General features: G+C 40.4%; 4 protein-coding genes across 13 annotated transcripts in view; 1 reads left to right on the plus strand and 3 right to left on the minus strand.

Annotated features, from left to right (window-relative positions):
* The window catches only part of tmem266 (transmembrane protein 266), a 32043-nt gene extending 27889 nt beyond the window's left edge, over positions 1-4154 (minus strand). Inside the window, exons 1-2 of the mRNA XM_034085081.2 lie at positions 3696-4154; positions 2248-2342 (exon numbers count right to left, since the gene is read on the minus strand). Of these exons, the coding sequence (XP_033940972.1) occupies positions 2248-2261 (14 nt within the window). The 5' untranslated portion in view covers positions 2262-2342; positions 3696-4154. The remainder of the gene's footprint in view (positions 1-2247; positions 2343-3695) is intronic.
* Positions 3909-8710, plus strand: LOC117448024 (pro-neuregulin-4, membrane-bound isoform). Of its 2 annotated transcripts, none has more exons than XM_034085085.2 (5): positions 3909-3974; positions 7426-7460; positions 7573-7669; positions 7810-7962; positions 8127-8710. In XM_034085085.2, the coding sequence occupies exons 2-5, from the start codon at positions 7451-7453 to the stop codon at positions 8200-8202; spliced, it is 336 nt and encodes a 111-aa protein (XP_033940976.1). In that variant the 5' UTR covers positions 3909-3974; positions 7426-7450; the 3' UTR covers positions 8203-8710. The 2 variants fall into 2 exon arrangements, with proteins under 2 accessions (XP_033940976.1, XP_033940975.1); XM_034085084.2 differs by lacking the exon at positions 3909-3974 and adding an exon at positions 6658-6714.
* A 283-nt stretch (positions 8711-8993) lies between these two features.
* lactb (lactamase, beta) lies at positions 8994-13914 on the minus strand. 2 transcript variants are annotated; one of them, XM_034084220.2, is made up of 6 exons: positions 13480-13914; positions 12841-12907; positions 11466-11656; positions 11066-11378; positions 10790-10955; positions 8994-10613 (listed from the first exon to the last, which is right to left on the minus strand). In XM_034084220.2, the coding sequence occupies exons 1-6, from the start codon at positions 13906-13908 to the stop codon at positions 10088-10090; spliced, it is 1692 nt and encodes a 563-aa protein (XP_033940111.1). In that variant the 5' UTR covers positions 13909-13914; the 3' UTR covers positions 8994-10087. The 2 variants fall into 2 exon arrangements, with proteins under 2 accessions (XP_033940111.1, XP_033940112.1); XM_034084221.2 differs by having other exon boundaries at positions 8995-10613; positions 13492-13914.
* A 1489-nt stretch (positions 13915-15403) lies between these two features.
* On the minus strand, positions 15404-26649 carry tpm1 (tropomyosin 1 (alpha)). 8 transcript variants are annotated; one of them, XM_034085971.2, is made up of 10 exons: positions 26418-26648; positions 25943-26068; positions 25614-25739; positions 22464-22597; positions 21991-22108; positions 21007-21077; positions 20131-20206; positions 19889-19951; positions 19707-19776; positions 15404-16232 (listed from the first exon to the last, which is right to left on the minus strand). In XM_034085971.2, the coding sequence occupies exons 1-10, from the start codon at positions 26529-26531 to the stop codon at positions 16150-16152; spliced, it is 981 nt and encodes a 326-aa protein (XP_033941862.1). In that variant the 5' UTR covers positions 26532-26648; the 3' UTR covers positions 15404-16149. The 8 variants fall into 8 exon arrangements, with proteins under 8 accessions (XP_033941862.1, XP_033941859.1, XP_033941856.1 ...); XM_034085966.2 differs by lacking the exons at positions 15404-16232; positions 25614-25739 and adding exons at positions 17924-18140; positions 19047-19125 and having other exon boundaries at positions 26418-26647; XM_034085964.2 differs by lacking the exons at positions 15404-16232; positions 25943-26068 and adding exons at positions 17924-18140; positions 19047-19125 and having other exon boundaries at positions 26418-26644.
* Positions 26650-26954: the final 305 nt, after the last annotated feature.

A 26954-nucleotide genomic window follows, 5' to 3' on the forward strand; every position in this document is an offset into this window, starting at 1 on the left:
ACAGCGTATGGTCATTATTATTCACTGCATTTAAAACATGACAACAACCAAGCAGAGTATAACAAATATATATTTGATCAAGGTGATAAGGGGTAAAACTGATGCCTGTCACATTATATCTGAAATCACCTATTCTGAGGATATATTTTCTCCTCTTGTCACATCAGTGGATGTTAAAGTGCTGCCTCAGCATGAACTTGTGGTTTGCAGAGGGCATTAGTATCATTGTCATTCTGAGTGCTCACTGCCACAAGTATTTCTGGCCAACTGTCTACAACCCACCCCTCTGTCTTACCCAATACGTCTGTATACGGACACTTGGCTACTCTTCGCTGCACAGCAGTCACTGCCCTGGTATTATCAAGGAAGCAGGACCAATGTGCCAAATCACTTATGTGGACCTCTTCCAGATTTCAAAGCAGCATCTTTCGGAGGATTTGGAAGGCCTAAGGGGAAATTACAGCAGTTCACAATTCAACTGCATCGACAGAGTGAATGTTTTGTATTGTTCTTTGGAGTCTTTTATGTCCATATCACCTCTATTAACAGGCAGCAAGGAACAAGTCATCCTGAGCAACAGTGTGTGATGTGTTTTAATAGCCTTTGGACAACAAAGGAAGTCCACTGCACAGAGGAATAAGACTAGTACAATATATCAGGTGTTGGCTACACAGACAAAAAGTATGGGTAGTGCCTAATCCCTTTTTTTTCAATTCTAGAAAAGCAAATCACTAAATTATACTTAACGATTTAATGATTTTAGAAACTTTCCGCTGAATAATTCTAAAAATCTACACCATGACACACTATTACATTACTATGAACCTATTTATAGTATACTGGAAATGTAGTGTATAGCATCCAATGCTTCTTATTATACTAGAAACCAAGCAACATTAACAAGATTTTATCATAAAAATGGATTCCTATATTTCTTCAGTAAATGTGTCATAACTGCAATTCCTAATGTTAACACAGAAGATAAAAACATCTGAATGACACAATTAGAAATAGAAATAGCTGCTCAGCAGTGACGAGCTAATCAGCAGTCTTTATTCTAGTGATTGCAGAGAGGACTCATCATAGAGACATTAGAGAGCAGCGGGGCATCGGATCAGGACTCGGAGGTTAGTTGCAGTAAATGTTAGCTGACCCGTTTCAAAGCCACTGGGTGTGTGATGTTGGCTTTATGCGCTGGACGAGAAATAAAGAACAGCTCTCAGGCCAAGAGCACTGCCTCATCAGTGTTTCTGAATCATTTGTTCTAAAAAGTATGCTTGCAAGGCTATCAATCTGTGCATTTACCATACTGTTTTTAATGTAAATGATGATGGTTCAGAAGATGTAACGGTGTTTTCCCCCTAAATTGTTGCTAAATTAATCCTTTTGAATTTGTTGTGTTTGATCATCTAATATTTTCCCTATCCTACCTCCCACTGTTTCCACAGCAAATATGCTACATGGCTAAGGAGAGAGAGGGAGAGAGAGAGAGAGAGAGAAAAAGAAGAAGAGAGAAAGGGAGAGACAGTATGCAGGAGAGAAAGAAGGCGGATTTACAGCAGCATCAAGTCAAGAGAGCAGGCGTGAAAATAACTCCTAAAAGATCTCTCTCTGCACGAGAGTGTCCCATCTGTCACTTCACAGAGAGTCACTAGCATTCAGTAGCATTGGTCATGCCTTTGTACTAACCACTCTATTTCTGGTTACAGATGTTTTACACCAACAAACACAACATCTGCACTAATGTGCTGGTCTGAGGCCGGGACAGAGCTATGTGCTGGTTGGAAGCAGCATCCTGTGCCTTTAACCAGAAGATGCAGCTGACTGAACCCATTTTGCTTTCACCCCTCCACCCCACTCCACTCCACCTCCTCCCACCACTACACTCCATTCCCCTGCTCCTTCTTCCCCATGCTCTTAGCCCCAACCCTGGCTGTCATCAGAATGCAGGGGGCTGTCTGGAGGACCACACAGAGTAATTATTAATAAGAGAAGATGACAAGTGAACATCCCTGCTGAATGCTATGAGATGCCAGTGGAGACTGGAGATGGCAGGCCGCTCTCGCTCAATCTGAGGAGCAGGACGAGGCCAGGCTCCGCTTTCCAGCTGATCCCTGTTCAAAGTCATTCACAGGAGGTCCCATTCTGATAATACCTTACCACACTGAGACTGCTTGTGCTTTAACATATATTTCAGAACTCTATCAGATATGTAACAAACAAGGTTCTGGCTGGTGTTATACTTACTGGGGGTTGCTCATGTTGAAGATGGCCGTCCACACTAAATGACCCAAAGTGTGAAATGTGATTTCACCACTCCAGAGACCTGGCTCCTTCCAAACCTATAGCAAATATGAAAGAACAGTTTAATTACTGCAGAAAACTGAAATCATGAAGCAAATAATGGGCAACGTCCATCTGCTGAGGGAGAGCAACATCTATAATGGGAACAGCTTTTTGCCAACTGCCGTTTCCAAGATAATTAAATAATCTCAAATCTTTGTAGAGTTTAGTATAATAACACAAATGCAGTTTAAAATGATCAATGAAGTATTAGTGCTTGTGCCTTCCTGAAGGCGCCCTGTCCTGACTTCAGCTTTAGATATGCTCTGTTCAACTATTTTCCTGGGCAGCACTAAACTGTAATAGATTTGAAATCTCCTTCAGTATAACGCTCCGCTCTGTGGATCAGGGGCTGAGAACCTCACACCTCTTGCATAGCAAGTAAAGCAGGATGCTATGCTCTTTGTGCCAACCGATAGAGAGCCATTGATGTCCAGGTCCGCTCACTGAAAACTCTCTCCAGCTGCTTTGCAGGGACAGACATGGAATGGGCACACAGGGAGGACACAATCCTAGCACTGCTTTAACAGGAACGTCCACTATAAAAAAAGAGTTATGAGTATTGCAAAGTAACACTTAAATGATCCTCCCAGGAGATGTAAATAACTGCAATGATTATATGTTTGCATTGTTGTTTGAATTTTCACAATATTTCATGGGATTGGGATAGAGACAGAGCAAACATCTCCAGCAGTGGAGAGGTACGGAGTCAGCAGCTGCAGCAGACCACAGCAGAGTAATGTACTGAAGCACATCAGATTAAATGCTACTCAGGATAAATTAACCCAGGTCATCCACGGACTGAGAGTGATACTGTTTCACTGCAGCACCCCCTATACATGTGGTATTTACAATAAAACAAAAAATGATATTGATTTGGAAAGTCACACAGGCAGAACACAAGATGCTTCACTTCTGCAAGGAATCACTGTGGATGAAGGATTGAGCATTTGTTGCTGTCTGTGATTTAATGCAGAATATTTCTGGACCTGGATAATCAGGGAGATTGAATAACAATCAACATCTTGAGCTGCCTCTTATTAATATAAGTACAGGCTACAGTCAAGTGCTCCTCAGTGGAGGTGCCTGTCCACAAGGCAGCTATTTTACTATTCATATAATAACACACGCACTGTGGGCCATCTGTGTCCATGCTTTCTGCAATTCACCTAATCAAGAAGCACTTGCAATAATTCCCCACCACGTCGTAGCTACATAAACAGTTATAGAGATGTTAACATTTTCCCACGGAGGCCACACAGTCTTCTTTTCGTTCAAACCAACACAAAATGCATCAACTACACAGCGCACTTTAAATCCACACTGACTCGAAAACACAAGACCGCACTAACCTCTTATGTTTTCTACATTGTGTAAGTGGTCGTGACTCCTTTGCCCTCGCGGTGATGATGGTAATATCTCCCTTCTCGCCGACGATGGTTATGATGATGATCAGTGTGAAGGATGCTCGGATCTTGTTGTGTGTAGGCTGCGATTCCCCTCAAATCTGCGTTGGCCGAGCAGCCACCCGTATCGCCTCTCAGAAAGACAGCGCAGCACGAAAACACCTCCTCCGGACTGAAAGCTGCATCCTTCAGAGGAGACGCCGAGGCTGCCACTGGATCAGCAAGGTAACCCCTTCTCGGGAGGGAGGCATGATGTTCTGGCAGGGCTTCCCCCCACACTCACACCAGGAACTCCAAGTGCCCGATAATAAGAAGAAGAGGTTCTCGATCAGGAGCTGTCCAGGGGCTGAACACGGGATTCCAGCGGCTACACGTGTCAAACACCGCCGTGGACCGCGGAGGAAACAGGGCGATATTTGACACACACACACACACACCACACACACACACACACACACACACAACACACACACACACACCACACACACACACACACACACCACACAACACACACACACACAACCACACACACACACACACCACACACACACACCACACACCACAACACACACACACACACACACACCACACACACACACACACACCACACACACACACACACACACACACAACACACACACACCCCCAGCCTCACCCATCCAATGATCCTCTTTCACCCTCCAGATGCGCAGTGTGATGATCAGACCAATAGCATCCCAGGGGCTGCTGGGGCCGTTGGCCACTGTGGAGGCCACCATGGGGGCCAGAGAGAGGACGATGACAGCTCCATCAAACACCTGAGCACCACACACACACACACACACACACACACCACACACACACACACACACACACACACACACACACACACACACACACACACACACACACACACACACACACACCACACACACACACCACACACACCACAACACACACACACACACACACACACACACACACACACACACACACACACACACACACCACACACACACACACACACACATTATATAAATGCATCCTAAAAATGTAGCGCATGGCATAGGGCCCGGAAACACCGAAGATGGGGAAGAGGAGAAACGATGGCAAGTTGGCCAACCTATCTGTGTTGTCAGTGATATTAAACTATGCTAGCATAGATAACCCTTATAGATGGTTGTTGCATACTGGCATTCATTTACAGATGATTCAGAATCCGTTGCATTAAAATGCAGAATATTTTGGGCTGCCAGGATATAAAAAAACCCTTGTGGGTTGGGATGTTATCTTCTCTGTTTGGTTACAATGCAGTGATGAAAGTAAATAATTCATCCATTGATGCTATGAGATTCTCACTATCAAATAAACATCACGTCCTGCAGTTTATACACACTTATTACTTTTGTTTATTCATGTGTGGTAAAGAATGTGTACAATAGTGTAGTCTTGGCAATGTTAATAAGTAAACACATGAATTTTGGTCCAGATTTCCCACAGATGTTTCAGGAGGGTATAAGTGTCCATCAAGGTAGTCTTTGTGTTGGACTTTGGAGTTAAGATGGAGAAAGTGTTATGCTTGTGACAAACACACAACATCATATTTACCAATACCAACCCATAAGTTATTGTTATTTAGTTCTTATAACTAAAGCGTAGTTATTTGATTTTTTTAAACTTTCATTAGTCATTAGTTTGAATAACACAAACCTTATAAAACGGATTTTAAGCTATAACCAACATTATTGTTTACATTAAATGTAACTATGCATGTCAATGAGGTCCTTAGCCTTCTTATAACAAAAAATCCACACGCTAAAGAGAAATATCGCTTATTGTTTTTAGCATCTTCGCAATTATGCATATTATGCAAAAAAAGCCAATACCCTGATTGCACAATATCTCAAAACAACACTATGTGTTACCAAGAAAAAGAAATGGCCATTTACTCAAGAAATGTATACGTTTTTGAATACTGAAACTTTATATAAGTATTTGCATTATATGGTACTCTGTAATAATAAAACACTACATTTATTTAAAAGCTGTGGTTATTTGTTAGTTTTTAATCAAGATTTTAGATGGAACAGTTCATTCAATAGTATCCATTGTTAAAGAGATTAACTACCAAAGGTATTATGTGATATTTATATAACTAAAATAGGCTGCATATTGACAAACGAAAACATTGGTTTACTTCTCGCATATAAATACATCAACAATAATGACCCAATAATATAACAATGAGATAAGCATGCGTTGCATCATAAAACGTTTAGTTTTTTTTATTGAAGTATATATTGTTTCCAATACCTTGTTGTCACAATACAATTACTATTTCTAATGGAGGACATTTACTTTTAATAGTTTAACTTAATACTTAGGTGTTGCTATTTTTACTTCTGGTCACGGGAATGTAGTGAGCAATTCAAAATGATTAGCTAATGAGTCAACTAACGGTTCTGAGCGCCCAACTGTAATTATCTGTCTGAAGGTTGTTTTTAGACTTCAAAAAAGTTCCCACGATTCCATTCATGCCTTCTTTACATACCAGTCATTCAGCTGTTTCTGAAACCCAAACACGCTGAGCTCATATTCACAAGTGATTTCATGAGCAATCCTCTGCCTGATCTGATGCAACTAACCCTCAGAGAACAAACACGAAATGTACTCAGTTTTAACCTGAAACAAAGATGTCCAACCGACTCCTGTAAGGCTTCTTTAGGCCTCTGGTGAGTCTGTATTGCTCACATGCCATGAAATGACACCATTTATGACACACACAGACTAATTACCTACACTCACTGACGGTTAGCTTTCCATTTACAATGTGGACAAACTGCAATCACAACATTTTTAAGCCAAGGGAGGATCACACCCACATAACATCGTCTTCAGAAGTCCAACAAAAAGCAGTTAGGAGCTATTGTGAAGCGTCACCTCAGGAACCTGCACTAACTACCAAAAGCAGGACTTTAAGGAGCTGGTAAGAACAGATTTCTTGATTAATTTTCAGTCAGGGTGATGATATATTCCACTCATAACGCAATAAGTTAGTGATGTAATTTAGCTTCAAGAAACTGTTATCAATCAATCAACAACTTTATTAATCCCGCAAGGGGCAATTGGTTATGAGCAGCAGCTTATGTCATGTACACAGGCAGGACCATACAAGAAGAAAACACACAGATACACCCGGGAGCACAGATGTGGATAACTATAATAATACACTATAAATAGTTCAAAGCATCACAATAATAAATAAATAAATAATCAAGTTAAAAGCCTTTTCAAGAATTTAAAAGTTTGAGTGCAGAAGGGATGAAGGATTTAGAAAAGCGATTAGTCCTTTGAGCAGGTAGAGCATATCTTCGCCCTGATGGCAACAGACGAAATTCACGTGAGAGTACACGACCTGGAGAGTTCAGAATGCTCTCTGCTTTCCGCAGAATCTGTTGGTTACAGAAGGAATTTAAGTCTCTCTGTTTCACACCGATGATCTTGGAGCAGGTTTTAACAATGCTGTTCAGGCTGTTCCTGTCTTTCAGTGTAAGGCTATGGAACCAGCAGATAAAAGAAAAACAAATAAGGAAAGGCCTGACAGAGAAAGAGTTCAGTTAGTATATTTATATATGTATTTCATGCTTTTCTAAGTGGTTACTTTATTTTCTGAGACATATGTTTTTTGTGTTCTCAGGAAACAGTGATACAAAGCATTCTAAATGATGGCAGGTAATAAAATAACAAAAAACTGATCAGAAGAAACAACACATCTTCTAAAAGAGTGACTATTGAGATCTATTAAAGCTATTTGACCTGAAATGATGTAATTATGTCTGTGTAGATCATGGAACCCCTTGTGATGGGCAGGACGCCACCTATTGCATGAATGGAGGGACGTGCTATAAAATACGCGATGCCATGAATACTCTCTCCTGTGTGTAAGTTGAATGAATCTTACCTTGGATGTAAGAATGAGTCTTCAGGAATCATGTTGGAAAATCTGTTGTTAGAAAATGGTATTATTGTCGATACTTTTCCTATGTGCTGACAGTCTCCCTATGTTTTTTTCCTAAATCAGTTGCAATGAAACTTATAAAGGCAGCCGATGTGAGCAGTTCCAGCTCTTCAGCAGTTCCGGCAAAGCAGGGGAAGCGGGGTTAATCGCAGCCGTGGTCATCGTTGTCCTCCTCATCTTAGTGGTGATAGCTGTTGTGATCTACTACACACGCAAGTAAGTACAGTATGGATGTATGATTGCAAAACCTTCTCACGGCGTCTAAAAATATCACTGAGACGTGGAAGAGTTTTTTTTGTTATACAGTATTTGCTATTATTGTACTTAAGCCAGAATGTTTTCTTATAAAGATTATAACCATCCATTATGTCCTCACATAGGATGTTGAAAGCCAAGCAACAGAGCCAACAGAACAAGCCCAAGACAGAATATTGGAAAGTACAGCCCAGAGTTTGACTTTCTTCTGAGCAAATGTGTGTTGGGTGGGATAATGAAGGACTTCTCAGAGATGATACTGTTTTGGGTGTCACTATAAGACCAAAAGAACAAAGGAAAAACTGCTTCTCTGACCTTAACTAAAGTCAAGGTGAAGAGCTGATCAATGGTCACCTGAGATATGTGGAGTCCATGCTGTTTGCTACAGACTGTAATTCTTCAACACACAGACACACACACATACACAAACAGGGTGTGAAACAAGTGTGAGCAGGTGGGAATTGAATCACATCTTGCACATTAGATTTCTTCAGCACCGCTATGAAAGTTGCCACTGGTGTTACTCGTGTTGAATCACATTTCAATCTATGTACTTTGCCTGAAATGTATTTACAACGCATAGTTGGACAATGTAAAATATGAGCTTGAAATATGGATTTATGAAATGACCCCTTGTATCAAGTAATGAATATGCTCAGTATGCAGTTAGTAAATATATTGCAATTGTGTAAATATATGCAATGACCCCTACTGATTTGACTGTGCGATTTCCACACACACACACACACACACACACACACACACACACACACACACACACACACACACACACACACACACACACACACACACACACACACACACACACACACACACACACACACACACACACACACACACACACACACACACACACACACACACACACACACACACACACACACACACACACACAACACACACACACACACACACACACACACACACACACACACACACACACACACACACACAATCAGTACTTCATTCCTAGCCTCAAGGCTATTCTTAACCTAATCCTAAATGTGATCTTAACCCTAAACCATAATTGCCCCTGAAGCAGCCAGTACTGGTCAGGATGACCTCACTTTAAAAAAGGGTTTACTCTGCAGTTTTAAATCCCAAATAGGACCTTTTTTTTTGTGTGTGTTTGTGCAGGAAACACAAACACACACACAACACACTTAGTGACACATTATTTGGATGTCTGTGTAATTAGTGTATCCCAAGCCATTCATCAGTCCTCTTAAACCTATAAACAAGGGCACTGGAGATCCCAGGAGCATTATAATGACAATGGAGCATCAAACCTGCCTTAATTCAGTGAGGTTAGGAGATAAATAACACTTGTTGGACTGCTTTGCCAATAGTTTGTTAGTCTTTCAATATTGATGGACCTCCAGTTTTATCTACAGCTGCTAACAACAAAATGTGAAAGAAAACAACAAAATGTATGTAAAATTCTCAACATCATTTATAAACTAGTTTTGCAGCACACTTATACAGGCATTAAAACCGGAAACTGTCCATTTTCTTCAAAGACAAAGTCGGGATTGTACTTGTGATTGAAGTCAATTGTAACACTTCGCAAAGAGTAAAGTCCCTTTTGATAAGAGTTTTAGGTCAACACACAACAGGGTTTTTCCCAAAGCATTTGAAGTTGTTATGGGGAAATATCTGTTCAGGATGGACCCAAGAAATCACTACGTGTAACATGGAGATTTTTGCGGTGGACCATGGTACTTTAAATGGCCAACGGTCTCTTTCCATTGTGAAAGGTTGTTATTTTCGCTTCAAATGCAGAAAAATATATATTTACATAGTTGTGTGTTAGTTTTTAAAAGATAGATATACATAAACCCTTGTATTAGGCCAACACATTGATACCACGAGCCAGCGAGGTATTTTTGCTATGGCACATAGGAAACTGCTTCCACCTAGTGGCAACTTGACATATTTGTAAGTTTAATATTTATTTAATTTCTATAACATCCTGTGAACTGTTTTTTATAGAGTTATTAAAATGTCATGTATGGTTTTGAATACTTTTCGGTGAAATATAAACATGTCTGTAAACAACTTACTCTTAGAGTCTTTTGGCTTTGTCAAACTCATGCGCAATTTTCAGTGCTGTGCCGTTGAGTCCCACAGACTGCATGTTAGCGATGATGGTGACCACCACCCCCTTTGGGAGAGGAGTGGTCTGTCCTCGGTGCTCATCTTTCTCCTCACTGGGTAGCACCAGGAGGACACTGCTAGCCCCCACAGCGCCTCCTGTGTGTGAAACGTAGTGTCTGCGCTTCCTGCACTGGCTGTAGTTCTGTAGTTTCTCCACTACCAGCCAGCCTTGAGCATACAATCCATCTTTGTCCCAGCTGGCCTCTGTCCTGTCAGCTGGTGCCCACAGATCTATAGCAGTATTAGGTTTGAGGAAGCCAGGGAGCAAGCCCTCAGTGTCTTTCAGGTGGGCCGCCTGGTAGCTGAAGAGCAGAGCGTTACCGAACAGCAGCAGGTCCCCCACGGTGGACAGGAAACCACCTCCTGCCCACTTGTAGGAGTTGTCTACGTACGGGCAGTTCACAACACGTCCTCTCTTGTTGAGATGATAATATCTGTGGAGCAGCATCGAAGATTTACATGGACTTACTGTTCCATTTTTATCATGTTGGACAACCTTCAATAATAAAAATCTCTACAAAGTGGCACTCTGATACATCACCCCTAAACTCAAATGGGACTCTTCACAATATTTTGGACAATACTTGACAGTGATGCTGTTAAAGATTACCTGGAGCGGTGGTAAATAATAGGGTCATTCTCATCGGGAACAGTGTTGAGCATTCCCAGCTCACGGAACATGTTCATCATAACGTCAAGGAAGTGCTTTCCAGCAGCGCGCTCCATAGCAGCACTAAGCAGGGTGAAGCCATGGGTGGAGTACAGGAAAGTGGTGCCTGTACATAACAAACAAATTAACTAGTTAATCTTTCCTATGTACAGACATATGGTAAAACCTTAAATCATATTTAAGTTGTTTAAAAAAGAAATACAGTATGTGCTTTACCGGGTTTGAAAATGAGTGGGTCATCCTTGAAGAGGTCCAAGGCGTGAGTGACGTCTTCAAAGTTGTCCTTTAAGTAGTATTCCTCGTGTTCAAACTCTTTTTTCTTCTGAGCCTTAGTGGCTTCTTTGCTTTTGTTTTCTTGTGCAGTTGCAGGTTTATCATTGTTTCCTGATGTGCTCTTCTGATCCTCTTTCTTTTCTGCCTTCAACAGACGCTTTGCTTTCTCCCTGTCCTCCCTCACTTTCTTAGCATCCTTCTCATAATGCCGGATACCACTCAGGTGGGACAGAATCATTCGAGGGGTTATTGTGACCTAAAATAAATGATGTGCATGTGAGCTGAATAGCACAATATTATTGAGGATAACAACAAAATCTGACATATTTTTCACTTAACTTACATCCTCTCCATCAAATTGTTTCTGGGGGAATTCTGGGACATATTTCTGGACAGGGACATCAAGCTCCAGTTTCCCCTCCTCACAGAGCCGTGCAGCAGCTGCAGAGGTGAGGGGTTTACTGATGCTGGCGATTCGCATCACTGTTCCTGGGCCACATGGCACACGATTCTCCAAATCAGAATAACCGATCCCTGAATTACGTGAGGAATTTAAATTCAATGTCATTGTGTTTTCAGATAAAGTTGTTGAAGATTCAATTTGGTGCAATTTGAAACCGTTTGATGTAAAAAACAAACACTAATACTTAATTTTGAGACATTTCATTTGAAATGATTTTTCTGGCTTGAGTTAAAACAGAATGCCACCTAAGTTGAGAACAGGAGATAATTCATTGAGTTCCAAGGCAAACAGAGCTAAGGCTTAAAGGTTTTTGTTTTTCAGTAATTGATTTGTCTCTCATATTTGTACCTGTTCGGGATAACGTTGATCGATCTTCTATATAAACATTTGAATAAAAATGCAGCATTTTTATGTTGTAAAAGGTTTTGAATAGCTTCCATGTTCTTGACCAAGAGTCTCCAAATTCATATCACATGTAACTAGCTTCCATGCCATGTGACTCATTTACTACAGCATTGTAGTACTACATTGGATATGTAGGACACACAGCTCTCTTTATTGGATTCAGTCCAACTTTTATTTTAGATGATACAAATATATATAATTAAGTGGAAGCACTAAAATCCAATAAAAAGAGGTGTGTCCTACTTGTCCAGTGTGGCACTACAATGCTCTATTGATTTGCAGTCATTGGGTATTGTGACATCAAATGTCACGTTTTAATAAAGAAATGACTGAATTGTCATAACAATGTTTATATCAAATAGAAATACACTAAAATCCAATAAAAAGGGTGTTTGTATATCAAAGCCATAATATCTTGTGGTGTTTGGGTCAAATGAAATGGTAGTTATTGCAATTAAATAAGATTTACACGACAATGGACTAAAAACAAAAAAAGAGTTGTGTCCTACTCATCCAGTGAAATAAAAAATAATTATTTTTTAATAATGTTATTCATGAAAAATAGAAGGTGCTACACCTGTCCAGTGTGATTAGTCAATTCCTCAGTGATTGGGGATCACTGGTTTACATGACATGGAAGCTATTGGGAATAAATTGAGTTTTCAATAAAGAAACTGATGAATTTTCCTAAGAATATTCCAATAAAGAAAAAACAGCACCAAATCCATAAATAGGTGTATCCTATTTGTCCAGTGAGATTGACTAAAACGCTGCTCGATCCGGAGCCACAGCCTGTTTAATTTATAACCTAAAAGTTACTTCACTTAACTTTAAAGTGTCAGACACCAACCTTCACTCCAGACATGAGCACCATCCACAGAGACCCCCACCACCAGGCCTGGAGCCCCGACCTCATCCTGGGGGACAGACAGAAACACTGAACAGAAGTCGGTGACACAGGAGGTCGCATCGGAGGAGAGTGCAAAATAGAGGATAGCAAGCAGCATTGGTGGGAGAAGGTATTGTACTTAAGAAAAAGTAGGATTATTATTATGTTTCAAGTGAAAGTCCTGCATTCAAAATGTTACTCAAGTAAAAGTACAAACATAGTAGAATCAAAATATACGTAAAGTACTAATTGGCCCATTTCAGAATAATATATGTTTTGATTATAATTATTGATGCATGCAAGTGTTATCAACGCTGGTAAAGGTGCAGTTGTAATGACTTTGTATACTGCAGAGTAGCTTGTGAATTTACTCCAGGTGTAACTACAGTCTTACTTAAGTGTTGATTATATTTCACATCATTAATCCAAATCTGCAAAGTACATGTACTGTAGTGGAGTACAAGTACACTATTTACCTTGAATTGAATTGTAGTGGCACACAAAGCAGCACATTTTTTATTACTCAAGTAAACTGAACGTCTCTCAAAATGTTACTTTAGTACAGTACTTGAGTAAATGTCCATTGGTGTGTTTGCCTACCTCCATGCTTACCTTGATCCGCTCCACCAGGTCCCTGCTAACTTTTATGGCAGCGCTGTATCGATCAGTCCCCTGAGCCTCCTTCACTGTATCATCACAGGAACTGCTGGATGTGTCTGCGTTGTATTTCAACCCGACAGCTATAGCAATCCCCACACCGACCCCACATACCCAAATCCGGGACTTTGACCTGTATTTAAAAAACGCTGGATTTGCCTCTCCGCCATATCGTCTCTGTTGAATAAAAGCACTCAGTTTATCTGACTGATGCTGCTTGTAACGCGCTACGGCTCGCGGCGGAAATGCATTATACACACGCGCTGTTATTAGGGAACATTTGGCATAAAAACGATTTGGCAAAAACATCGCTGCTTCTTCTGCCTTCTGGTAGCAATATAACTGTCCGTTGTTGTTTTCTTTTTGTGGCATCTACGAGCCAGACCAAACGAATCAAATCACAATTCAGACCAAATCGAGCGAGGGAGGATTCATCGATTCACCCCATAACAAGAATGGACTTGACCATTTTAATTATACTTTTGTAAGTCTGGGAGTGTTCATTTTCACACGATACTGGATTTTAAAATGAAATTCAACTTCTTGTCAAACTCGTTATTGTATGAGTTAGTCAGTTTGTTTTGCATATTTAAACACAGAGAGAGAGAGAGAGAGGAGAAAGGGAGGGGTTGAGCTTGGTGATACTGAAAGGAGCATTCTGGAAGTTAGGGAGGCCATACCAGGAAGTTCACCTGAGTTGAAGGTCATACTGTAGGTGCACATAGACTGAAACTAACAACATACATAGCAACACATCTTCTTAACAATTTCCCCAAGCTTAGCTACGAAGTGTGAGAAGTAGTAAATATAGATAAACATTAGCAAATACGAATCACACAATGATATTATTAAAGTGAGTATAATATTTTTCTATTATAGTCAGTTATATGTTCCTATATTAGTTTAAATAGACTAGTTAGTTGGTTTTTAGTAAGTTGGTTGCAGAAATCTAAAATTACAAAGGTGTGTCTTAATTGTAATATTACATTTGAGGTGCTGGGTCCCAAAACGTGGAAATTATTGAAAACATATCATGAATTTTTCATAAATATTTAGAAAAATAACAGACCAGGCATTATGTAAACCAGTGACATTTTCTAACCAAATGTATCACTATTAAGAAAACACAGAATACACCTTTATATTGGATTTTAGAGATTCTAATGTTTGCTATTATTTGTCGTTTTTTTATAGTAGGCCTATCTGCAGTATTGTGCAGTAGTTTCTTAATGCTGATAGTGTTTTTGTTGTTGGTTAATGTACCTATTTCTCCCATTTGTTTGGGTTACTATGAACACCAAAGGCCTTTCAGGGACAATAAAGCTACATTTATTTACATGATTGTATTGTCTTTTTTTCAATAAATTCCACGTCATTTTACCCAGTGACTCAAATTTAATATAAAAATGTTTCACTTTATTTGAAACAGAAGGCTTAATACAAAACCCCCTATGATTTTACTATTTTTACTCAACCAAAGGCAGTTATTTTCAACATTGTTACTGTACATGGTTTGGTTTTTCTTAAACTGAAGTGATATTGCCCAGTGATGCTTAGTGAGCTCCAGTGAACCAAGGAGACACATGACCATGTTTTCCTCCAGCTGGAACTCAAACTGAAAGGCCAGGCAAAAAGGAAGCCAGGCGTAATGCAATCAGGCTGCAAAATGAACAGATCTCCATTTGTTCAGAACATTTAACGCATTCGACACCTCTTTGGGGGAAGATGAAGTTGCCTGAATACATTGCCTTTTCCTCTGCATGGATCAGGTTTTATTCAATCACCCCAAAAATGTATAAAGGCCTTCAATTTAGGTCATCACTATGATTGACAACAACACTATGTATGCATCACAAACAAAGTTAGAAAACTTTCAGAACGTGCTTTTATTAATTTTTATAATTTGTACATTTCAGATATGATAAACACTTGAGACATCTACACTAATAAAATGCACAACTTTGGAGACAAGATGAAAAAATGTTGAACTATGGTTTAAAGAATAGGAATGTAATGCATTAGCTTTTTCCGTCACTGCTAAACAATACGATAGCACCAGTATACAAGCTGACAGGTGTAGTCAGTGTATACTTACACTAGTGATAAAAGCTTCTTATAGGAAAGCATACATCTTTTAAACCTAATTTGTCTTACAGAATTCAAAATGTGCATAATGTTGAGGTTTAACCAAGTGCAAAATCTCTCCACTTTGTCCTTTAGTATGTGCATAATCAAGGTGGAATGGAATGTACCAGATCAGCTTCAATGCAGATGTTAAAAACAATGTTGCACATTTCATTTCACCACTTGTCAAAAAAAGAACTATCTCAAGGTTCGCAAAAGGCGGACACCATTACAAGATTAAAAACGTGTTGCTTGTGAAAACAATCTTGTTTCTCAGTTTAGGCTTCATCAAAGGGAATGGTTAAGCTTTACTTCCCCTGAGCTTCGCTTGTTGGTCGAGTTCCGCTGAAGGCAGGACGGTGCAATAGGAAAAGCATCTGGCTGTTTCATCTCCACCATGGCCAAGGTATGAGAAGAGGGGTTTATGGCGAAGCAAGGTGCAAGTACAAAAAGCCAAAACCACAGTGCTTTTGGGGTCAGACTGTGCTTTCACAAATTATTCAGTTCCATTAGAGTCTGGTCCAGCATCTGGTGCATACCGAGGTTCTCTTCTTTAGCTTGTGACAGTTTCTCTGTTAGAACATTAAAATGAAGAAGTTTTAATCTCACACAACAGGTAAAAGTGAGTCAGTTTAAATTAATAATCAAGCTGGCTGCAACACTTGGGTTAAAAATAATGATTAAAACCAACAAGTCGCAGACAGGAAACACGGAGTAAACAAGCTCATACTATGAGGTGCAAGCCACCATGCAAACAGGTTACAACGATCTTATTAATAAACATACGCACAACAACAATCCATAAAATATGGTTATTGTGTAATATTATAATACTAGCCTACAGCATTATATATTTGAGTTAATCCCTGATTATCATTTAATTTAAAAACACATTATGACGAACAGTAACACAGACTTCAAGCAGTGCAGGCATTGTGCTTGAACAGTGCAAACGGAAGAGCTTTGGATCTTGCTTTGGATCAGATTGTCAAACACACGTTAAACACAAAACATTCACACAATTTAGTCCTCATTTAAGGCCACACATAGTTCATTAGTGAGCAGACGGTTTTTCTGAAGATTCTGGTGGAGGCGATCTTTGCAGTCAGAAAGCAAGTTGAAAAACAGAGAGAGGACAGTAAATCAGAGGAGAAGAGGGAAAGAGAAAATGCCTGTTGACACCTATCTTCTCTAGAACAGATCACCAGATACTTTTGTAAATCTTTATAAACACATTGGCAGTCTCTGAATAGCCTTTGAATTACTGAATCAAAGTGTTTGTATGCCCTTGTTTTTGTGGGGGGTTGGCAATCCACCCTTTGTTCCCCTCTGCAGAAGGTAAAGCAAGGTGGGAGAGTGTGAAGAGTGAAAACAGAGGATGAGCAGATTTAACCCAGAAAGGTGAAAGGTTTAAATGGCATCTTAAAATGTTTTGTTCAAAGTAGATGGTATACTAAAGGAACAACAAATTATAAATACTTATCTTCGTTAGCCAATTTGGTCACAACATTCCCTCACAAGTGAGTCAAAGGATGTGGCTTAACTATTCTGCAGTAGCATTTATATTATAACGTCTCCAAACAGACAACACCAAATCATTGCTCACTTCTGCTTTGTTTTGTTCCTGAAGAAATTGGAAGGACTTTAATAAAAAGACTCAATATGTGTTGTTGTATATTTATTTAAATATATGACAGGATACCGCGTTTCATACAAAACCAATGTCTCATGATCACTGATAGCATTTTCATTCAATCCAATTTCCGGCAACAAGTTGAGGCTCAACACATCTAACATACAGTTCTGTCCACTACTGTTATCCCTTTCCTCTACTTCAATACAATCTCCCTGATAATCCAATAATAATAATAACAATTCCCTACAATTCCCAACACTTTCCAGTCAGCTCCTTGTGTCACAGCGCTTAATGTGGAAGAACTTGCATGCATCAGACTGTAATACTAAGAGAGAAGACAACTTGGCTCAGCTTTTGCTCAAGTACCTTTAGTTCTAGCTTTCTGTGCTCATGGCACCACTGTGATATTCCTTTTATCTCAGGTCCACAGAACAATGTTTGAAGAAAATAAAAAGAGCAAGAATTAAGAAAAGCATGGGAAAGCCCAACAAATGGTGTGCTGAGATACAGAAAGAGAATGAAAAACATAAACTTAAAATCAAGACTTCCTGGTTTTATTAGGACCACTTGAAAATAAATAAATGAAAAAGAAAAAAAAGAGGACAGAGTAAAGAGAAACAGCTTACATAGAAGGAAGGATGTTTATTTTTTTACACAATGCAGAAAGATTCTAGGATTCTGTACAAGTGATGGGATGCAATAAACTTTGACATGAGGATGAAAACATGAGGAAGAAAGGAAAGCAAAGACAGAAAGGGATGGGGGATAGAGAGATGGCTGGAAAGAGCAGACAGATGCCACTCAGCCGGCAGGAGGCGTCTTTGATGAGGTGTAAAACATTTATCTGTTTGGGAAGAGAAAAGGAACAGTGAACCAGGGGGCTGGAGAGGGAGCTACGGGACTCTGAGATGCACACTACAATATGTGTAGTCATGGCACTACACTACAAATTCACAATGGCAATACATTGTGAGGCAGCACACACTGACATACACAATCTAGAGGTCAGACCAACTCCTTCCTCTGATTACATCGAAACCTTTCTGCAAAAGCACAAGGAGTGGGGGGCTTTGTCCATCTCCCAAATATATCTCATTTAGCAAGACTGGGGGCTCAACCACAGTGATGCTAAACAGTGACACTCAAAGATCTCACAAACACACAGGAGGCCTTTCTTCTGGACAGAAGTAGACCATGTTAGCAGAAGAGGAAACAGGAAGCACTCAGGAGTTAGAATCAGAGTCATTGAAATGTTTTCGTAAGACAGAGGAAAACATTTCAATAGGCAACTTGCATGCATTGCTTGTGTTGTCACCAAATGTTTATAGAACTAAAAAATGCATAGACTGACCAAAACAATAATGCATTACATTCCTTCAGTCCAGTTTACAGCATCTTCACACACCAAAGATACTGACACCAAGGGCATACAGTATCATCACAACCACACTACTAAAGAAGTGTGAGGGGGGAACCACTTTGAGTGAATTCAAAGGATTTCAATCTGAATTCAATCACAGACACGGGATAGCACAATGTCTGTTTTAAGACAATAAGCATTAAGACTATATAAACCATAGCTTCATCACCATTTAAAGTGTAGAAACGGATCCAATGGGTAAATGTACCCATTGTTTTTAGTAAAAGAAAATGTGAGGGAGAAGATAAAAGGCAAGATAGCTGTTGTACAGGGAAGACGGGTGCAGGGAAAGAAAGCAAACACAAACAGGCACAGCAAGTTGAAAATTACATGGAAGTCATGTCGTTGAGGGCGTGGTCCAGCTCCTCGCTGATGGCCTTGTACTTCAGTTTCTGGGCATACAACTCATCTATTGGTGGGCCAGGGGTGAAGGGAAGGGGCAAAGGTGAAGGAGCGTATGGCAAGGAGGTGAAGGGTGAAGCATCCAGAAAATTGACAAGAGAGAGAGAGGAAGAGGTGACAGGGGAAAAAAACAGAAAACAGGGGAAGAGGAAAACAAAGTTACACCAGAAAAATGATAGAATGGAAATGCAACAAAAGTATGGGAAAGGATTTCCATGAATAAATGGACCATATATTTCACTCTCTGCCTTCAGGCCTCGCTATGAGTTAACATTTCGGCCTGATCTCAGATAAACATCAAAGCCAATTTCCCTACCTTGAAACTAATAAACAAATACCCTACACCTACACTACTAGACAAAAGGATAAGAGTCAGAACAACAAAAGTATGATGCCGTCTTAAAAAGAGCCCTGATGGCATTAAGAGGGAAGCAGAAATAGAGTGAAAGACAAAGCATAACGTGGGCCTTTTATAGATTTGTTTAAACAAGCACTTAGCCTTTGTCAGCCAAAATACCACCACTGAAACAATAACTGTTTCAAAACAACCAGAGTCCCATTTTCGGGGGAGGGGCGGAAAAATCATACCTTCCAAGTCATCAATGGTCTTCTCAAGCTTGGCTACTGATCTCTCAGCGAACTCAGCACGAGTCTCAGCCTGTGGGACAGAGAACGATTTATGAGTGAGTCCAACACTCCAAGTGTGATAGAGCACATGTGACCTGCACACATTACCCTGGACTCCCAGATAAGGTCTTGTGAAACTTTACCTCCTTGAGTTTGTCGGTGAGGACCTTGATCTCCTCCTCGTATTTGTCCTCTTTCTGTGAGTACTGTGGGCCAAAAACAATGATAGGAGTCAAACTCTGAATGTCTAAGTGCATTCAGACACATTTAATACATTCTAACAGATATGGATTATGATATAAAACTGAATTGAATGCTTTCTGCTCCCCAGGATCTTCTGCTCAGGGGTTTGACAGCATGCACTCGGCCAGACGCTCGCACTCACCTTCTCAGCCTGGGCCTCCAGTGACTTCAGGTTGTTGGTCACAGTTTTCAACTCTTCCTCAAGCTCAGAGCATTTGCTGTTGTTTTACGATGAGGGGATAAAGTTGCGAAGGAGAAGAGAGGGGGGTTGGAGGAGAAGGAGGGAAGTAAGGGTGGACAAAACCAGAGGTGGACACAAAACAGGTGGGAGAAAGAAAGAAAGAAAGAGGGGGAGAGGAAACAAGATACATAAGAACTACAGGGATTCAACTAGGAGGGATACCCAAGTACCTTAGGGTGCCTTAACACAGCAGGCATATCAGAATAACAATGAGTGTTGTATTTACTCGAAGATTAGTGGGTTACATTGGAATCAATAATTTGGTTAATGGTGTATCTAAACATCATGCTTCTATTAAATGTTATTCTTGCAGACTCTGCCATGTTATAGGTTTGAAATGTTCTTATATTCCCAAAGCAAAAGAGCATAAAAGAAAGAAAAGAAGAAGCACAGCAAGCAAAGCAGGAGTTCAGTCGGCAGTGGCTGGAAGTGGGAAGCCACTCATCAGAGACATTAGTGTAGGGTTAGTTTTTGTTTGTAGTACCTTAGTGACTGAGGAGTTTAGCGATTTCATGCTTTGTTCCATAACCCCTAGCTCATCATCCGCTGTCCGAGCCCGTCTGTTAGTGGGCGTGGCGTACGTGTGCAAGCCAAAACCATTCAAACCATGGAGAGCATGCAAATAATCAGCAAACACAGTGAGAACACAGGACACAAAGTTCAACTGGATACACGTCTGATACTGTGTGTATTAGAGCTTAAAGCTTACATTGTGGAAATGCCAGTGCACGAGCGAGTGTAAGTGCAGATTAAGTGTGAAAAGGTGAAACGTCTTACCTCTCATTCAGCTCAGCGCGCTCCTCTGTACGTTCCAGGTCTCCCTCAATGATGACCAGCTTACGGGCAACCTTTAGGTGCAGCACACAAAGTGTTACAACTCAACCAACATTCGATGACTGGGACACAACTGGGATGGGTCACGGGGTTTTTCTTCCAAGTGAAAGTATACCTCTCTAACAGACAAGAACTAAACATGCCAACACTTTACTTTAAATGTACCTGATAGAACAGCATTTTAGGTTGTATTTATGTAGGGTAATTGTCAACAATTATAACCCCTTCTATTAAGATGCATTTTATATTATTACAACTACTTGAGGACCCTCAAGTTGCAATACTACTACAGTTCTGTAAGAAATACTCCCATTTCAAGTATTAACTAATCTCATAATCAATGACTTGTTTCCGCTCTAAATTGCATATGTATGTATTGATGTAGAAATATTAAGTAACCTAAAAATGAATATAATCAAGTAAAGTACCTTAAATGTGTTACAGGTACAGTACTTAGGTAAAAGTACTAAGTTACATTCTATTAATGATTAACAGTTTGTTAAATCATGTTTTCATTCATTATCAGATATACACCAGCCTCTAAATATGGGCGCCCACAGGAGTCATAGTTGTTGACAATTACATTAATATATTCTTATGTGTGCTTACAACTACATTTTAGTCTGCTATGGACAATTTATTACAAAGTGTATTTAGCCTATTAATGCTAAAATAAAACAAAGTGTGCAGGAACCATAGGATTGGTGATTTTGGATTGAAACTTAAACAATGTTTTCATAATTGGGTAAAAACGCTTCCTAATCTAATAATAAAAAGTGAAATAGAATTTAGGGATTAAGATATTATTTAACTCATATCTTGGAAAGTTTAAATAACTGTAATAGAAACAATGATTGCACTAAATGAGCATCAGTGTGTTTTGATGTTGCAGAGGTCTTAGGTGGCCAACAGTGGCAGAAAACTTGCCTCCTCATATTTGCGGTCAGCCTCCTCAGCGATGTGCTTGGCCTCCTTGAGCTGGATCTCCTGCAGCTCCATCTTCTCCTCGTCCTTCATGGCCCTGTTCTCAATGACCTTCATGCCTCTGTGGGAGAGAACAGTCAAGGCATGTTAGGAGTCAGGAGAGGAAACCTGATAGCCTACAGTCTCCCTGAGGAGACGCATGTCTGGTGCTCAGTAAAGCTGGTAGGTAAAGCTTTAACATAACATTCTAAGGCGAATGGCTTATTGTTTTCTGACATGAAAAAGGGGGAACATATCTTGTTTTTGGGATGTTGGGAAATGACTGCATTATCTTACACAGTTAACATCTAGCTCTGCAGCACAGAGGCTCTGCTTGTACCCCAAACAAAGGGATGGAAACATCCCCCTTTCTCTGCACAACATAGAGAAACAGCAGAGATCAGAGGACTGAGTCTACGCTGGTCATAAGGACCCACCTCTCGCTCTCATCAGCAGCCTTCTCAGCCTCCTCCAGCTTGGTCAGGGCAGTAGCCAGACGCTCCTGAGCACGATCCAACTCTTCCTCCACCAGCTGGATACGTCTGTTAAGTGAAGCGACATCTGCCTCAGCCTAGGGGAAGAAGAAGAGCATGTAAGGAGAACTCTTGAAAGACGCACTCTTTAACAAAGAACCTGGAAATCAGTGCACACGTACACGCTGCCTAAAGAATAACAGCAGGTGGTGAATTTGAGTTTTTTTCTAAAAGGGTAGGGGTTGTTGAGTTGTTTGAAAGTGTTTCTGTATGACACCTGTTGGGAGAAAAGCCGTCCCAGGAGTCTCACCTTTGCTCCTCATTGGCTTTGCATAATGATCCCAAGCTGAAAGAAGGTTTAATACCCTGCCTCATTATTACAGGCCCCTGAGAGAACATTAACAAGGCTCAAGTCAAAAGGGAGACAATTAAACTGTCAATGACTGCTCACATGGTGCACATACAGAGGAAACTCCCCCGACTTAGACACATTTACGTTTAATTTAACCGGTCACATATGCAACATTTGGTTAGATTATCTGGCATCTTTGGAAAAAGTAAACCTGTAGCTACTTCGGCTTAATGCTGAAGTAGGCAATAGTAATAGTAAGTATGCTGTTGGCAGGTAAGAGACTTGCACTGTCCTGCCTGTTTCGCCTGCTGTTCAAAGTGTGCACTGGTAGACCAAAGTGCAACTGAGGTTGTGAAGTAACAAGGAGGAAGTTACTCTTAACCTATACATACTGAGGCAATGCTTTTAACTGCGTTTACAACTCCTCACTGTTGATTAACATAAATTAGAGAGAGTTTCAGACTACTATAAGCCCCTGAACATAGATGTATTTACCGTCAAGATAACCGCAGCTACCTAAACACGGAGGGAAATCACTATTTGGTAGCCGTGTAAACATATTGTCCTTATATGGACACCTCAACGAGCACAAGCTCACACTGCACACTGGTACCTGAAATCTACAGTTCAATTTGAACTTCCTGTTTTCTGAAAATAGCTCATTCAAATGTTTAACCTGCGGTTGGCGTGCCTGCAGAATAATGCAACCGGAAGTCACTGGAAAGCAGGTTGAATGGGACCGTTAACAGCAAAGTGCATCACAGGAGATGTAAGAAGGCATATAAAAGGCAACACTCTGTGCCACTGCTGTTCAGCTGCTTTGACCTGGGCATCGGCGGCCTAACGTTACCAATTATAAAACGCTTAGCCCGGAGCAGCAGGCTATCCAACCCTCAGTGAATCTACTCTGGTGGCACTGCATGCAAGCCATGTAAAGCTCAGCTGCAGCACTCACTGCTGTGTATCAACAGAAATCCCGCTATCTCACTGCGTAAAATACAAGAAAATACTACGAGAGGAAGATGGGTAATTTAGCGTTTGATTAGCAGCTCCTATATGGCTGTACGCTTTAAATATGCTTACTTGTCCCTTGGTTTTCCTCTCCACAAGCAACTCCTTCTGTAATCTCTCGGCTTTTTCTTCAGCATTGTCTGCCTGACCTTGCAAATATTTGATCTTTCGTTTCACCGCCTCCAACGATATAGTTCCGGCCATTGTTTATTAAAAGAGACTACACCACAGACTACACAAGCTAATTGTCAAGGAGCGAGATGACGTCCTTGATGGTGCTGCTGAGCTGCGTGAAGCTGCACCGTGCGTGAGCTTTCTGGAGACGCACACTGAAATGCATTTGTCCAGGAAGTACTGCTGATTTCAAAATAGTTCTAAAAAAATATCTATTCTTCATTTTTAAGGAAAGCTTTACATAGTTAAATGTAGCTGCATCATCCCATTCAAAAATTAAAATGTCATACTTAATTGATGTAAAGTAACAATGCATTTTTAATGAGTGGAACACACCCGGTCAATGCACTGATAATCAGGCGAACAGAGCCACAGCGCCCTCTGCGGGTCAGCTGTGAGCATTACACATGGTAGTGCAACACTACAGGCCATTTATTTATTCTTCACTGAATAGTGTAATTACAGGCTACGTTTTAGACTTTGAAAAATATCACAGAAAACACTCCTGGAATATGAAAGGAGAAAAAACAAGATCATAAAAAACCAAGTAGTAGTTAAACTCCTTTGAGCACTACAGCCATACTTAAACCTCCCTATAGGAATATTTAGGGGAAAACAACTCCATATATAAAGCTATATGGAATAAAATACAGGACCAAGTGTGACAGACTGAAATCACTACACTGTAAAGTAGTCACACTCGCCGGAGGAATCCAATTAAAGGATTATTTCAACGGGTTATCCTGGATGCCACAGAACAGATTGATTCCTTGATTGACTTGTACTTATGCAGTCACACTGACTCGGTCGTTCAAGCGATTCTATTGTTTAACATGAACAACAAGTTTACAATGATCTAAAGTGTATGTTCTCCTAAGCAGGTCACGACATCAACAATGTCACCATTTAAGTTATTTTCTTTAATATCCTGTGATTTGTCCAAAAGTGGAAACTATTTTAGACGTATTATGTATTTAGGTTTTCTGTTGGTAAGTTATTGTGTTCTTAAAATGCGTACGCTTCCCTGGGCGATTTGATTGGAAACAGTGTTTTCCCCCTGTGGTAAGCAAAGAGCACAGCCACAGATGTGAGCTCGATCTTGACCATATAAAGCAGTGGGCTATATTTATCCACGCGCCTGCTCTGAGGAAGACGAGACGCACAGGCTCCTTCACTGAAAAACACTTACTCAGCGTAATTACCTTTAAGACTGAAAACCTTGGCCGGAATACAAATTATGATTATACAATAAATGTTATGCCATAATGTTATGAGTACTTAGCCTATTAGTTAATTGTATTTAAAACAAATAATGAGTTTTTAACTTTAACAGCCATTCTGACTTTCTTTGGGCAGACGTGTAAATGATTGTTCAAGTGATGAGTGAATATCAAGCGAGAGTTCAACAATAATTTAGACATTATATCAAAAGTCCAATTGGTGTTATAGTTTGAGTGGTCACAGATAAGATACTTTATTTCTCGATGGTGTTGAACTGTCGCTTGCCACACTCAGAAATGAAGGTGTGAAGAAGCGTGGTGCAGGAATGGTGCCATTGTGAACTCCTTTTTACTTACATCTGTGGCTTTCTTCTCAGCCAGCTCAAGTTTTTCCTGAGCGTCTTTAAGAGCCTCGGAGTACTTGTCCAACTCATCCTCAGTTCCCTTCAGTTTCTTCTGCAGAGCTACCAAGTCGTCCTCAAGCTGAGGCGAGTTTCAGTGCAGATAGTTTCAGAGGTGATCAGCGAGGAGGTGCGTGAACGCGCACAGGCGCAGGAGTGCGTACAGAGAGACACAGAGACAAACAGACAGACAGACAGACAGACAGACAGACAGACAGGAGAGGACAGGACAGGGGAAAGAGAGCAGAAAAGTTAGGGAAGCTCATGCACGTCAGGGTCTTATACCTTGGTGGCCACTTCCTCAGCAGTCAGCAGCTTTTCCTCAGCAGTTTGGAACTCCTCAAACACTTTATCTCTTTCGTCCTCAGAAATGCGCAATTTCTTTTCCAACTCTCTTATATCGTCCTCTAACTATACATGCATATAAAAACACAATACAATACAAATAAAATATCAATTAAACAAGCGATTATTCAATTCATTATCAAATAATTCTTGAACACAAATGTCTCATTAATTAAAAAAAATCGACTATAAACATTCTTTCCATTTAAATCCTCAAAAAGTTTAAAATTAAGTGTTACAATCCACAATAATCAAGAAAGATGTTATTATTAAATTGAGATTATCCATTAAAAGTAATTAATCCGTATTTAGTTGGCGGTCCATTTAAAGGGCAGTAACTTTACGCTGCTGTATTCCTGCTTTTTCTAAGAGTTTTTGAGTTTTCCATATAAGAAAAAAAAAAAAATCAGCCGACCTGTTTGCTTCTGTCCTCCGCCGCCTTCTTATCTCCCTCAGCCTGCTCAGCTCTGTCCAAGGCATTCTCCTTGTCGAGCTTGAGCATCTGCATCTTCTTCTTGATGGCATCCATGGCTGCTTTTTGCTGTTCGGCACCAACAAATCCGAATGAAAATCAAGAAGAGTGGGAGAGTGGCTAGAGCGTCTGTGCCTAACTGAACACTGAGCTGGAGTACAGGCTATGCCTGAATGTGCCCTGTCAAATATGTATGGGAAAGGGAGGGGTGACTGGATTCTTTTGGACATCCACTACTTTTTTGGTGTGGGCGTGTGTGGGTGCCCGGGCGTTTTTGAAGGCTCCGCTCAGCGATTCGTTGCTCCCAAACATTTGACTTTTGATACGCCTTTATATGGGGTGTGATGGACAAGCAGGCAGCTCACACTGAAAGGCTTCTTAATGGTAATGCCACAGAAGCCATTAAATCCTTGGAGAGATGCAGATGAGGCTCATTGGATGAGCATGTTGATCTGCATTACACTTGTATACAATGTGTTT

Source organism: Pseudochaenichthys georgianus, chromosome 6, assembly GCF_902827115.2.
Source record: "Pseudochaenichthys georgianus chromosome 6, fPseGeo1.2, whole genome shotgun sequence".
Classification (NCBI taxonomy): domain Eukaryota; kingdom Metazoa; phylum Chordata; class Actinopteri; order Perciformes; family Channichthyidae; genus Pseudochaenichthys; species Pseudochaenichthys georgianus.